This window comes from Pseudophryne corroboree, chromosome 5, assembly GCF_028390025.1.
Source record: "Pseudophryne corroboree isolate aPseCor3 chromosome 5, aPseCor3.hap2, whole genome shotgun sequence".
NCBI classification, from domain to species: Eukaryota; Metazoa; Chordata; class Amphibia; order Anura; family Myobatrachidae; genus Pseudophryne; species Pseudophryne corroboree.
In genome coordinates, this window is record NC_086448.1 from 627,694,986 (window position 1) to 627,708,093 (window position 13,108).

The window sequence follows — 13,108 nt, forward strand, 5'->3', positions numbered from 1 at the left end:
TGCAATATCAGAGGTAACAAGGATTCTCCTCTGGACAGGAAGACACGCTGTGGCGTTGTCCGCAATCTTCATTCCGTGAGTAGACAACTGGGAAGCAGACTTTCTCAGCAGACACGACCTCCACCCAGGAGAGTGGGGCCTTCACCCGGAAGTGTTCGGGTGCTTGACACATCGGTGGGGAATTCCACAGATTGACATGATGGCCTCTCGTCTCAACAAGAAGCTCAGGCGGTATTGTTCCAGGCCGAGAGACCCACAGGCAGTGGCGGTGGACGCTCTGGTGACTCCATGGGTCTATCACAGGGGTTCTCAAACTCGGTCCTCAGGACCCCACACAGTGCATGTTTTGCAGGTAACCCAGCAGGAGCACAGGTGTAGTAATTACTCACTGACACATTTTAAAAGGTCCACAGGTGGAGCTAATTATTTCACTTGTGATTCTGTGAGGAGACCTGCAAAACATGCAACGTGTGGGGTCCTGAGGACCGAGTTTGAGAACCTGTGGTCTATCAGATGGTATATGTGTTTCCACTACTTCCACTGATCCCAATAATTCTCAAAAGAATAAAAAGGAAAAAGGTTCAAGCAATTCTCATTGCTCCGGATTGGCCGAGAAGGGCTTGATATGCGGATCTACTGGAAATGCTCCTGGAGGATCCGAGGCATCTATCTCTTTGAGAGGATCTTCTGCAACAGGGGCCGCTCGTCTATCAAGACTTACCGAGGCTACGTTTAACGGCATGGAGGTTGAGCGTCAAATTCTAGCCCGGAAAGGCATTCCGGACAGGGTAATTTCTACCTTGATCCAAGCCAGAAAAGGGGTAACGTCTAAACTTTGCCACTGTATTTGGAGAAAATACGTCTCTTGGTGTGAAAACAGGAAATTTCCTGCGGTGGAGTTTCAACTGTGATGTTTTCTTCTTTTTATGCTGTCAGGTGTGGATGTGGGCCTACGCCTGGGCTCCATAAAATTCCAGATTTCGGCCTTATCCATTTTCTTGCAGAAACAGTTGGCTTCCCTCCCTGAGGTTCAGACGTTCTTGAAGGGTGTTCTGCACATCCAACCGCCCTTTGTGCCTTCCACGGCACCTTGGGATATCAACGTAGTGTTGCAGTTTCTACAGTCTGAATGGTTTGAACCTTTATAGTAGGTTGACGTAAAGTTTCTTACGTGGAAGACCGTCATGCTGTTGGGCTTGGCTTCTGTAAGACGTGTGTCGGAATTGGGGGCGTTGTCTCATAAGAGCCCCTATTTGATTTTTCATGAAGATAGAGCTGAACTCAGAACTCGTCAGCAATTTCTTCCAAAGATGGTGTCTGCGTTTCATATCAACCAACCTATTGTGGTTCCGTTGGTTATCGACACCTCTACTACTTCATAGTCCCTGGATGTTGTGAGGGCTTTGAAAATCTATGTGAAGCGGACAGCGCATCACAGAAAATCGGACTCGCTGTTTGTGCTCCATGATCCGAATAAAATTGGGTGTCCTGCTTCAAAGCAGTCTATTGCTCACTGGATCAGGCTTAATATCCAGCATGCTTACTCTACGGCAGGTTTGCCGGTTCCTAAATCTGTTCAGGTCCACTCTACTAGGTCAGTGGGTTCTTCCTGGGCGGCTGCCCAGGGTGTCTCGGATTTACAGCTTTGCCGAGCGGCTACTTGATAAGGTTCGAACATGTTTGCAAAGTTTTACAAGTTCGATACTTTGGCCTCTGAGGACTTTCAGTTTTGTCAACCAGTTCTGCAGGAACCTCAGCACTCTCCCACCCGGTTTGGGAGCTTTGGTACGTCCCCATGGTACTAAATGGACCCCAGTATCCTCTAGGACGTAAGAGAAAATAGGATTTTAATTACCTACCGGTAAATCCTTTTCTCGTAGTCCAGTGCTTTGTGTGTTCCTGCACTGTTACTTGGTTAAGTATTGTTGTTGGTTCAGCTGTTGCTGTCCCTCACCAAGTTTGGTTAGCATGGCTTTCCTCTTGTTTGTGTGTGCTGGTTCGAATCTCACCACTGTCCTTTAAATCCTTCTTTAAATCCTTCTCTCAAGGTATGTCCGTCTCCTCGGGCACAGTTTCTAGACTGAGTCTGGTAGGAGGGGCATAGAGGGAGGAGCTAGCGCACACTATTGATTTCTTAAAGTGCCCAAGGCTCCTAGTGGACCCGTCTGTACCCCATGGTACTAATTGGACCCCAGTATCCTCTACGGACTATGAGAAAAGGATTTACAGGTAGGTAATTAAAATCCTATTTTAGCATCGGCACTGCGTCTTTGGACGCTATCAGCAATGCAAATAGCATCCGCCTCTAAATTAGGCCCAAAGATCTAAATTACTCATCAGTACAAATTACATATCCTACAATTCTCAGTACCTCTATGATGTTACAGCAGCTTGGAATTTACTAGGATCCTTGTAGGCAGGCGATACAGTATATTTCAAGAGGATCCGGTTGTTGGGTCGACACAGCTTAGGTCGACAGTCATTAGGTCGGCCACTGAAGGTCGACATGCATTAGGTAGACATGATCATTAGGTCGACATGGTCATTGGGTCGACATTTACTAGGTCAACGGGTCAAAAGGTCGACATGAGGTTTTTTAAAAAAAAATCCTTTTTCTATTTTTCCATAACTTAACGATCCATGTGGACTACGATTGGAACGGTAACCTTGCCCGAAGCATAGCGAGTGAAGCGAGCAATGCGAGGAGACATGGTGCACCAATTAGGGTTCCCCATCACTTTACAATGAAAACGACACCAAAAACATTCCAAAAAAACATGTCGACCTTTTGACCTGTCGAACTACTACATGTCGACATAATTTCCATGTCGACCTAATGCCCATGTCGACCTTCAGTGGTTGACCTAATGATTGTCGACCTAAGTTGGGTCAACCCAACGACCCATACCCATTTCCAGAACCAGATCTGTGTTTGATGGAACTCTGACTTTTTCTATTTAATATACATGCTTATGGAGACATTCCAGCACAATTGGCATCTGGTCCTGTAGAGAGGCTGAAAAGACTAATATTTTGGGGGATAAATTATGACAAAATGACCTAGCCAGTTTTTAAAAATACACTTTCCAAAGTTCTGTAAAGTCACTGGAGGATTATTCAATCCAAATGGCATTATACCAATTCTTATAATGCCCATGTTGTGTCAGTAAAGCAATCTCTTATTCCTCTCCAAGTGAGTAAATTAAGAGCACCCTGCAATTATTCTGTTAATAATGTGGAAAGAAGGAAATATTTCTGTGTTTCGGAAATAGTGGAAGGAAATAAGAGATTTTGTGAGTGATCCTGTTTAGCTTTCTGATTGGATCTCTGGGATTAGCAGTGTGTTGGTTGTTCCTAGGTACTATAGCTGTTTGACGTTTCATTAGGGTTTTCTTTTCTTTCCATATGGATAGATTGTAAGCTTGCGAGCAGGGCCTTGCTACCTCTATGTCTGTCTGTTTGTTTTTTTTACCCAGTTTTGTACTATTACTGTTGTTCCAATTATAAAGCTCAAGGGAATAGGCTGTGCTATATAAGAAACTGTTAATAAATAAATAAATTATACATTCTCATTGGATTACCTTGGATCAAGACAGAAGGAATGATTTAAGTCAGCATTTACTAAGGGCGCAGTCATTTTATTTTTTTCTAAGTGGAAAAAACTATTACTATTAGTGCATTAAATATTACATACCTAGCTGAGGCATTACATGATATATACCTAACGGGTTCACTACGGTATGCCGGCAGTCGGGCTCCCGGCGACCAGCATACCGGTGCCGGAAGCCCGACCGCCGGCTTACCAACAGTGTGGCGAGCGCAAATGAGCCCCTTGCGGGCTCACTGCGCTCGCCACGCTACGGGCACGGTGGCGCGCTACGCTATTTTATTCTCCCTCCAGGGGGGTTGTGGACCCCCACGAGGGAGAATAAGTGTCGGTATGCCGGCTGTCGGGATCCCGGCGCCGGTATACTGTGCGCCGGGATCCCGTCAGTGGGCATACTGAAGACCACCCATACCTAACAGGGGCATTAAATGTTGCATACAGAATGGAGGAATTACAGGGTTATAATTTACTTTACAGGGTCATGACTTTACAGGGTCATAATTTATGACAAATATACAGTGCATCCGGAAAATATTCACAGTGCTTAACTTTTTTCCACATTTTGTTATGTTACAGCCTTATTCCAAACTGGAATAAATTCATTTTCCCCCTCAAAATTCTACACACACTACCCCATAATGACAACATAAAAAAACCGTTTTTTGTAATTTTTGCAAATTTATTAAAAAACAAAAAAAACAAAAAATCATAAGTATTCACAGCCTTTGCTGTGAAGCTCAAAATTGAGCTCAGGTGCATCCTGTTTCCACTGATCATCCTGGAGATGATCCTACAGCTTAATTGGAGTCCACCTGTGGTAAATTCAGCTGATTGGACATGATTTGGAAAGGCACACACCTGTCTATATAAGGTCCCACACTTGACAGTGCATGTCTGAGCACAAACCAGGCATGATGTCAAAGGAATTGTCTGTAGACCTCCGAGACAGGAGTGTCTCGAGGCACAAATCTGGGGAAGGGTACAGTAAAATATCTGCAGCTTTGAAGGTCGCAATCATCTGTAAATGGAAGAAGTTCGGAACCACCAGGACTCTTCCTAGAGCTGGCTGGCCATCTAAACTGAGTGATCGGGGGAGAAGGGCCCTCGTCAGGGAGGTCACCAAGTACCCGATGGTTACTCTGTCAGAGCTACGGCATTCCTCTATGGAGAGAGGAGAACCTTCCAGAAGGACAACCATATCTGCAGCAATTCACCAATCAGGCCTGTATGGTGGAGTGGCCAGACGGAAGCCACTCTTTAGTAAAAAGCACATGTCAGCCCACCTGGAGTTTGCTAAAATGCACCTGAAGGACTCTCAGACCATGAGAAACAAAATTCTGTGGTCTGATGAGACAAAGATTGAACTCTTTGGCGTGAATGCCAGGTGTCATGTTTGGAGGAAACCAGGCACCAGTCATCACCAGGCCAATACCATCCCTACTATGAAGTATGGTGGTGGCAGCATCATGCTGTGGGGATGTTTTTCAGCGGCAGGTACTGGGAGACTAGTCAGGATAGAGGGAAAGATTAGTGCAGCAATGTACAGAGACATCCTGGATGAAAACCTGCTCCAGAGCGCTCTTGACCTCAGACTGAGGCGACAGTTCCTCTTTCAGCAATTCAATGACCCTAAGCACACAGCCAAGATATCAAAGGAGTGGCTTCAGGACAACTCTGTGAATGTCCTTGAGTGGCCCAGCCAAAGCCCAGACTTGAATCCAATTGAAGAGATCTGAAAATGGCTGTGCACCGACGCTTCCCATCCAACTTGATGGAGCTTGAGACGTGCTGCAAAGAGGATTGGGTAAAAGTGCCCAAAGATAGGTGTGCCTAGCTTGTGGCATCATATTCAAAAAGACTTGAGGCTGTAATTGCTGCCAAAGGTGCTGCCAAAGGTGTATCAACAGTATTGCAAAAAGGCTGTGAATACTTATGTACATGTGATTTCTTAGTTATTTATTTTTAATAAATTTGCAAAAATCACAAAAAAAAAACCTTTATTCACGTTGTCATTATGGGGTATTGGCCGTCATTCCAAGTTGATCGCTCGCTAGCTGCTTTTAGCAGCAGTGCAAACGCTAAGCCGCCGCCCTCTGGGAGTGTATCTTAGCTTAGAAGAAGTGCGAACGAAAGATTAGCAGAACTGCTACTAAAAAATTTCATGCCGTTTCCGAGTAGCTCCAGACCTACTCCTTCCTTGCGATCACTACAGTCAGTTTAGTTCCTGCTTTGACGTCACAAACACACCCTGCGTTCGGCCAGCCACTCCCCCGTTTCCCCAGCCACTCCTGCGTTTTTTCCTGGCACGCCTGCGGTTTTTAGCACACTCCCTGAAAACGGCGAGTTGCCGCCCAGAAACACCTATTTCCTGTCAATCATACTACGAACACTCGAGCGACTGAAAAACGTCGCTCGAGCATGGGTAAAACTACAAAGTTTTGTGTGAAAGTACTTAGCGCATGCATGCTGCGTACCATGCGCATGCGCAGAATTGCCGCTTTTTCACTTGATCGCTGCGAAAAACGGCAGCGAGCGATCAACTCGGAATGAGGGCCATTGTGTGTAGAATTTTGAAGGAAAAAAATTAAATGTATTCCATTTTGGAATAAGGCTGTAACATAACAAAATGTGGAAAAAGTGAAGCGCTGTGAATACTTTCCGGATGCACTGTAACAGTGGAATGATTTATGACAGATTTTTATTTATTTATGGGGGCATGACTTATTACAGTTATTACATGGGCACAATTATGAGCCATTATTGGTGAGTTACTTGTAATCCAGGCACTCGTATGCATAAAAAGTGTTAGCATGCACTGGTGTCAAATGTCATGCTGCCATTTGTACAGCTACTGCAAGCACCCGCATGCAAAAACAGTCATGGGCTGTCCGCTCCAATAATAAATCCGGCCTATACTTAGGAATGTTCTACATTAATAATATTGCTTATTTTACATAGTTCAGCAGTTTAATAGTTCAAAAACAATTGGACCGAAATATGTTTTTATTATTTTACTCTCTTGCTTGTTAAATGACATGTTATTTGAAGCTAAAAGTTATCCAGAATTAATAAAAAGCTGTCACTTATCCAATGGCATGTATTTATTTTAGCATGAAATAATAATAGGTAACAGAGGCATAACCTGAAAAAGGTTAATTTATTCAATTAAATTGTTTGCTATGTCAAGTATTGTTGACTTATGACATTTATTCTGATATATTATTAACGTAACATTTTTGGTACTTCCTGTATATGGACGATATTTTTTTGCATCAACTATATCTTGTCCCTTCAGTAACATGTGTTCAGTAATTACAACCTTATTACTTGGATATTTTCCAAGTTGTATTTTCCCCCCACATTTTTAACATTCTAGAGCCAGGATTGAATTTCTATAACACATAATAATTTTGTATTTGTTTCCGCTCAGTTCTTATAAATTTCTTTATTAGCGCCTCATTAAGTGATTATTATCAGCCTGTATGTTATCCTTTTGTGAAAGTGGTCAGCAGAACTCTGTAACTGACCTCTTTTTGTCCAGACATATTGCTAATTATGTTTACTTTCACCAACATTCATCTTCCACAGCTGGAGGGGACAAAGATTTCTAATATAGGTAAAAAATTTGACCCCCTCACTACATACCTCCCAACATGACCCTCTCCATGAGGGACACAATGCTCTGCTTCTGGACTTTCTTCTTAATTAATATTGCTTGCACCTGTGTTGAACAGGTTAATGGATAAGAAAGGTGTTTCACCACAGGTGCTGGCAATCATAAATTAAGAGGGAAGTCCAGGAGAGGAGCATTCTGTCCCTCCTGGAGACAGTTGGGAGGTATGTCACTATAATATTTGGACATAGTTTATGTCCAGTTTAAGTTGCCTATGGGAATTTAGAATATGCGGACTCACTTTGAATGGAGTTTTCCTTTCCTGTCCAAACGAAATGTCTCGAACAATAGTACAGGTTTCATACAAAGTCCATTATTCAGGTTTGTTAGCAAAGCAAAAAAGCACACTAATGGGCAAAACCATGTTGCACTGCAGGTAGGGGAGATGTAACATGTGCAGAGAGAATTAGATTTGGGTCACCTGACCCCAACCCTGATTTTATTTATTGTTTCAGCTTACCAAGCATTGTGCTTAGATGTCCTTGCATCAGAAGGCTAAATACACATTTTGCACCTATGAAACAGAAACCGATTACATGACATGTATCAACGAACACAATATAAATCTTACTTTGGTGAAATATTAAACACAGTCAGTTTTACATTAAATACACATCTGCAGACCTATGCCAATCCTTTGAAGGATTTGCAATTATTGTAGGATTACAAATTATATACAGATTTTCCAATTTTTCATTTGCACACATACACACTGAAAAGCAAAAGTGTTTATTTTTCAGGTATTGGGGGTCATTCCGAGTTGTTCGCTCGTTGCCGATTTTCGCAACGAAGCGATTAAGGCAAAAATGCGCATGGTACGCAGTGCGCATGCGCTAAGTATTTTAGCACAAAACTTAGTAGATTTACTCACGTCCGAACAAAGAATTTTCATCGTTGAAGTGATCGGAGTATGATTGACAGGAAGTGGGTGTTTCTGGGCAGAAACTGACCGTTTTCAGGGAGTGTGCGGAAAACGCAGGCGTGTCAGGGAAAAACGCGGGAGTGTCTGGAGAAACGGGGGAGTGGCTGGCCGAACGCAGGGCGTGTGTGTGACGTCAAACCAGGAACGAAACGGGCTGAGCTGATTGCAGTGTAGGAGTAAGTCTCGAGCTACTCAGAAACTGCTAAGAATTTTCTATTCGCAATTCTGCTAATCTTTTGTTCGCAATTCTGCTATGCTAAGATTCACTCCCAGAGGGCGGCGGCCTAGAGTGTGCACTGCTGCTAAAAGCAGCTAACGAGCGAACAACTCGGAATGAGGGCCATTATCATAAGTAGAAATAAAGTTAATGTAATTGCCATCACATCTGTGGTACACTGACGGGCTGCAATTCAGCCACTTGCTGTACACAGCTAAAGAGCATGTGAAAATGATGAATTGAGCTACACAGATAGCCATTCTCAGCAATCATACCCTTTTGTTGTGTCTGGTGCAGGGACAGATGTCATCAGCCGGAGCCAATAGCTACAAAACGTTTGTAGCTATAAGCTTCACCTAATAATATTTTCTTGGACCAGCGGTCAGACAAGTGCATAGCCAGTAATGCCCAGACTAGTGCATAGCCATCATTGATAAGACCAGTGCATAGCCAGTGATACTCAGGCAGTGCATAGCCAGCAATGGCCAGACGAGTGAATAGCCAGTAATGCCCAGACCAGCGCATAGCCAGAAAGTGCAGATAGCTAAGACAGTGCATAGCCAGTAATGCTCAGACTAGTGCATAGCCAGCAATGCTCAGACCAGCGCACAGCCACCAATGCTCAGGCCAGTGCATAGCCAGTAATGCTCAGACAGCGCATGGCCAACAATACTCAGGCCAGCGCATAGCCAGTAATGCTCACACCAGCGCACAGTCAGCAATGCTGAAAACAGTGCATAGCCAGTAATATTTAGAACAGCGCATAGCCAGTAATGCTTAGACCAGTTCACAGTCATTAATGCTGAGGCATAGCTAGCAATGCTGAGAACAGTGCATAGCCAGTAATGCTAAGACCAGCATATAGCCAGTAATACTCAGACCAGCGCATAGCCAGTAATACTCAGACCAGTGTATAGCCAGTAATGCTCAGCCTCGGATCAGCGCATAGCCAGCAATGCTCAGACCAGCGAATAGCTAGTAATAGTCAGGCCAGCACATAACCAGCAATGCTGAGACCAGCACATAGCCAGTAATACTCAGACCGGTGTATAGCCAGTAATGCTCAGACCAGTGTATAGCCAGTAATGCTCAGCCTCGGATCAGCGCATAGCCAGCAATGCTCAGACCAGCGAATAGCTAGTAATAGTCAGGCCAGCACATAACCAGCAATGCTGAGACTAGCACATAGCCAGTAATGCTGAGTTCAGCGCACAGCCAGTAATACTCAGGCAGCACATAGCCAGTAATGCTAAAATCAGAGCATAGCCAGTAATGCTCAGACCAGCGCATAGCCAGCAATGCTGAGAACAGTGATTAGCCATTAATACTTAGAACAGCGCATAGCCAGTAATGCTCAGACCAGTTCACAGCCATTAATGCTGAGGCATAGCTAGCAATGCTGAGAACAGCGAATAGCCAGTAATGCTCAGACCAGTTCACAGCCATTAATGCTGAGGCATAGCTAGCAATGCTGAGAACAGCGAATAGCCAGTAATGCTCAGACCAGTTCACAGCCATTAATGCTGAGGCATAGCTAGCAATGCTGAGAACAGCGAATAGCCAGTAATGCTCAGACAAGTTCATAGTCAGTAATGGTCAGGTCAATGCATAGCCACTAGCCAGTAATGCTCAGATCAGTTCATAGACAGTAATGTTCAGGCCAGCGTATAGCCACTAGCCGGTAATGCTCAGGTCAGTGCATAGTCAGCAATGTCCAGGCCAGCACATAGCCAGCAATGCTCATGCCAGCGCATAGCCACTAGTCAGTAGTGCTCAGGCCAGCGCCTAGACCGTAATGCTCAGGTCAGCGAAAAGCCAGTAATGCTCAGGCCAGTGCGAAGGCAGTAATGCTCAGGTAAGTGCATAGACATTAATGCTCAGGTCAGTGCATAGCCAGCCAGTAATGCTCAGGCCAGTTTATATAGCGAGTAATGCTCATACCAGTTCATAGCTAGTAATCGGGGCTGTTTCAAGCCAGTTTGGCTCTGAGTGCGAACAGTAGAAAAATGCACCCCCCCCCCCCCCCTCAATAGGCACAAAAAAAATACTATTTGCGCATGCACCCCAAAAAGTGGGCATGGCCTCATTAAAATGGGAGTGGTCTCACATGAAAATACTACTTTACACCCCAGTTTTTGACCCCACACCAACAGACCTTGGCCACGACAGGAAAAAAAAATTCCACCATATTAAGCCCCACACATTACTACCCCTTGCACCAAGGTATGCCCCACACAGTATTGCCCCTTGTTATGCCCCACACAGTAATGCTCCTTGCACCAAAGTATGCCCCACACAGTAATGCCCCTTGCACCAAAATATGCCCCACACAGTATTGCCCCTTGTTATGCCCCACACAGTAATGCTCCTTGCACCAAAATATGCCCCACACAGTAATGCCCCTTGCACCATGTCTCACTTAGCAATGATCACAATGCCACTTAAAATGTGCACTGTAGCTTGCCTGCTCATTGCCTGCTGCTAGCCAGGCCTGCTCCAGGTGCTCCCTCCGCTGACTTCCCCACTCAGTGTGCTCCCTCCACTGCAACTCCGGGTGCTCCTGCCGCCGCCACATTAGTGACACTTTTGTGCCGTTGCCTGCTGTCTCCTCTCTCCGGGCTCCGTCTAAATGTCCCTCCCAAAGTGGCCGCAGCCAACTCTAGTATCCATCAAAACTGCCCTCTCTCAGGCGCCCATTTTCGGAAAGGACATTTTAACAATAGACGTGGGCCAGCACCTCGTGTGGCTTGTAATGCTCACATCTACCCTTGTTTTCAAGCAAGAAAAGTAACTGACCTCAACACACCTGCATCACTCATCCCAAAATAAATGTCTTCACCTCCTCCAAAATGCCACCACATGCCATTCAGACCACCACTTGCTCCAGTGTAGCCCCACATGCACTCAGACGTCCACAAACCCTCAGATCTCATTACAAAACTCCACAACATGCAAATCAGATCTCCAAAGTGCCGCCTATCAGACCTCCCCACATGCCTCTCACACCTCCCCCACATGCCTCTCACACCTCCCCACATGCCTCTCACACCTCCCCCAGCTATACTTATTTTACAGCTCATAGAAAAATGAGAAACTGTAGTCCCTACTCCGCCGCTGGTGTGCTGCATGCCCTGCAGTCATGTGATGCGGAAGTTAGCTGATCCATTCATATTCTCTGCCTGCTAACAAAGTAGCTGTTTGGGTGCTGCAGGTGATGGCTCACTGTACAGCTGGTGGCCAGAAGCTGTAGGCCAACTGTTGCCCATCACTGGTTTATACAGTTTCTGTTATTCGCATGGCAGGAATTAGGAAGTGTTCCCAGCCTGGTACCTGCCCTGTACTATAACATTGACATCTCTCAAAATAATGTAAGCATTTTTTCCCACATTATACAAGCATGCACTGTGGTAAAATATGGATTTGTCTTTTTTTACAGACGACTTTGCAGAAGAAGAGGAGGTGCAGTCCTTTGGATATAAGAGATTTGGTAAGTCATGTCATTCCTTACATTGGATCATCTAACACACAGGTTCTCAAACTCAGTCCTCAGGACCCCACACAGTGCATGTTTTGCAGGTCTCCTCAGAATCACAAGTGATATAATTAGCTGCACCTGTGGGCCTTTTAAAATGTGTCTGAGTAATTAATACACCTGTGCACCTGCTGGGTTACCTGCAAAACATGCACTATGTGGGGTCCTGAGGACCGAGTTTGAGAACCTCTGATCTAACAGTATGAACTAAACTCAAAATACAATGTGCCTTATATATACTGAAGGCTTGCCATATTATCCTTCTACTCTGGGACACCTATGATATACACAGGTTGTGTGGCTGGCTAAATTTAAGCCTGCATTTCATCTGGTTTTAAGTAGGCACATAACCTGTGTTAATCATAGGTGTCCCAGGTGAAACTTGTATACTAATGGCATACCTCCCAGCATGACCCTCTCCAGGAGGGACAAAATTCTCTGCTTCTGGACTTTTCTCTTAATTTATGATTGCTGGCACCTGTTTTGAACAGGTTAATGGATAAGAAAGGTGTTTCAGCACAGGTGCTGGCAATCATAAATTCAGAGGGAAGTCCAGGAGCAGAGCATTCTGTCCCTCCTGGAGAGGGTCATGTTGGGAGGTATGTAATAACATTAATAAACATAGATGTAAAAATAATTCCCAAACCTTAACAGTGCTTGAGATACTTGACATGTACTGTATTTAAAATGGCTGTGAAGCTCAGTACAAGTAACTGTCCTTTTATTAGACATTTCAGAGAGAGAGAGTTTGGTTGTTGTTGTTGTTGCTACAGGGAATCGCAAAATGTTCTAAGAGAAGGTAATCTGCCAATCAAAGTTTGCAACGATTTTCACCACAGTTAGCTATATATACACATACACCAAGAAGGCACTGATAGTGTAGTCATTTCGTGTGTCAATGAAGTCACACGCATTCCAAATAATATCTACATACTTTTAAAAATACTTTGTAAATTGCTTATCTGATAGATCTGTTTTCCCAATCCTCATAATGTGCCTACAACAGGATCTCTCTTCTCCCTGGGCTTCTTTTGAACTGCAATAACACCCAGACACCAAATGCACCCAACACAAAGGTTAGAGACCTATAAGTTTAATTTTAAAAGGTAAAAGAACTACAAATCCTTACTTAGAAACAATGAACTTTTCCTCAGTTA

General features: G+C 44.4%; 1 protein-coding gene across 1 annotated transcript in view; it reads left to right on the forward strand.

Annotated features, from left to right (window-relative positions):
• Positions 1-13,108, forward strand: part of COLEC12 (collectin subfamily member 12) — a 266,695-nt gene that overhangs the window by 37,581 nt on the left and 216,006 nt on the right. The window contains exon 2 of the mRNA XM_063923568.1: positions 11,856-11,906. Coding sequence (XP_063779638.1) covers positions 11,856-11,906 — 51 coding nt within the window. The remainder of the gene's footprint in view (positions 1-11,855; positions 11,907-13,108) is intronic.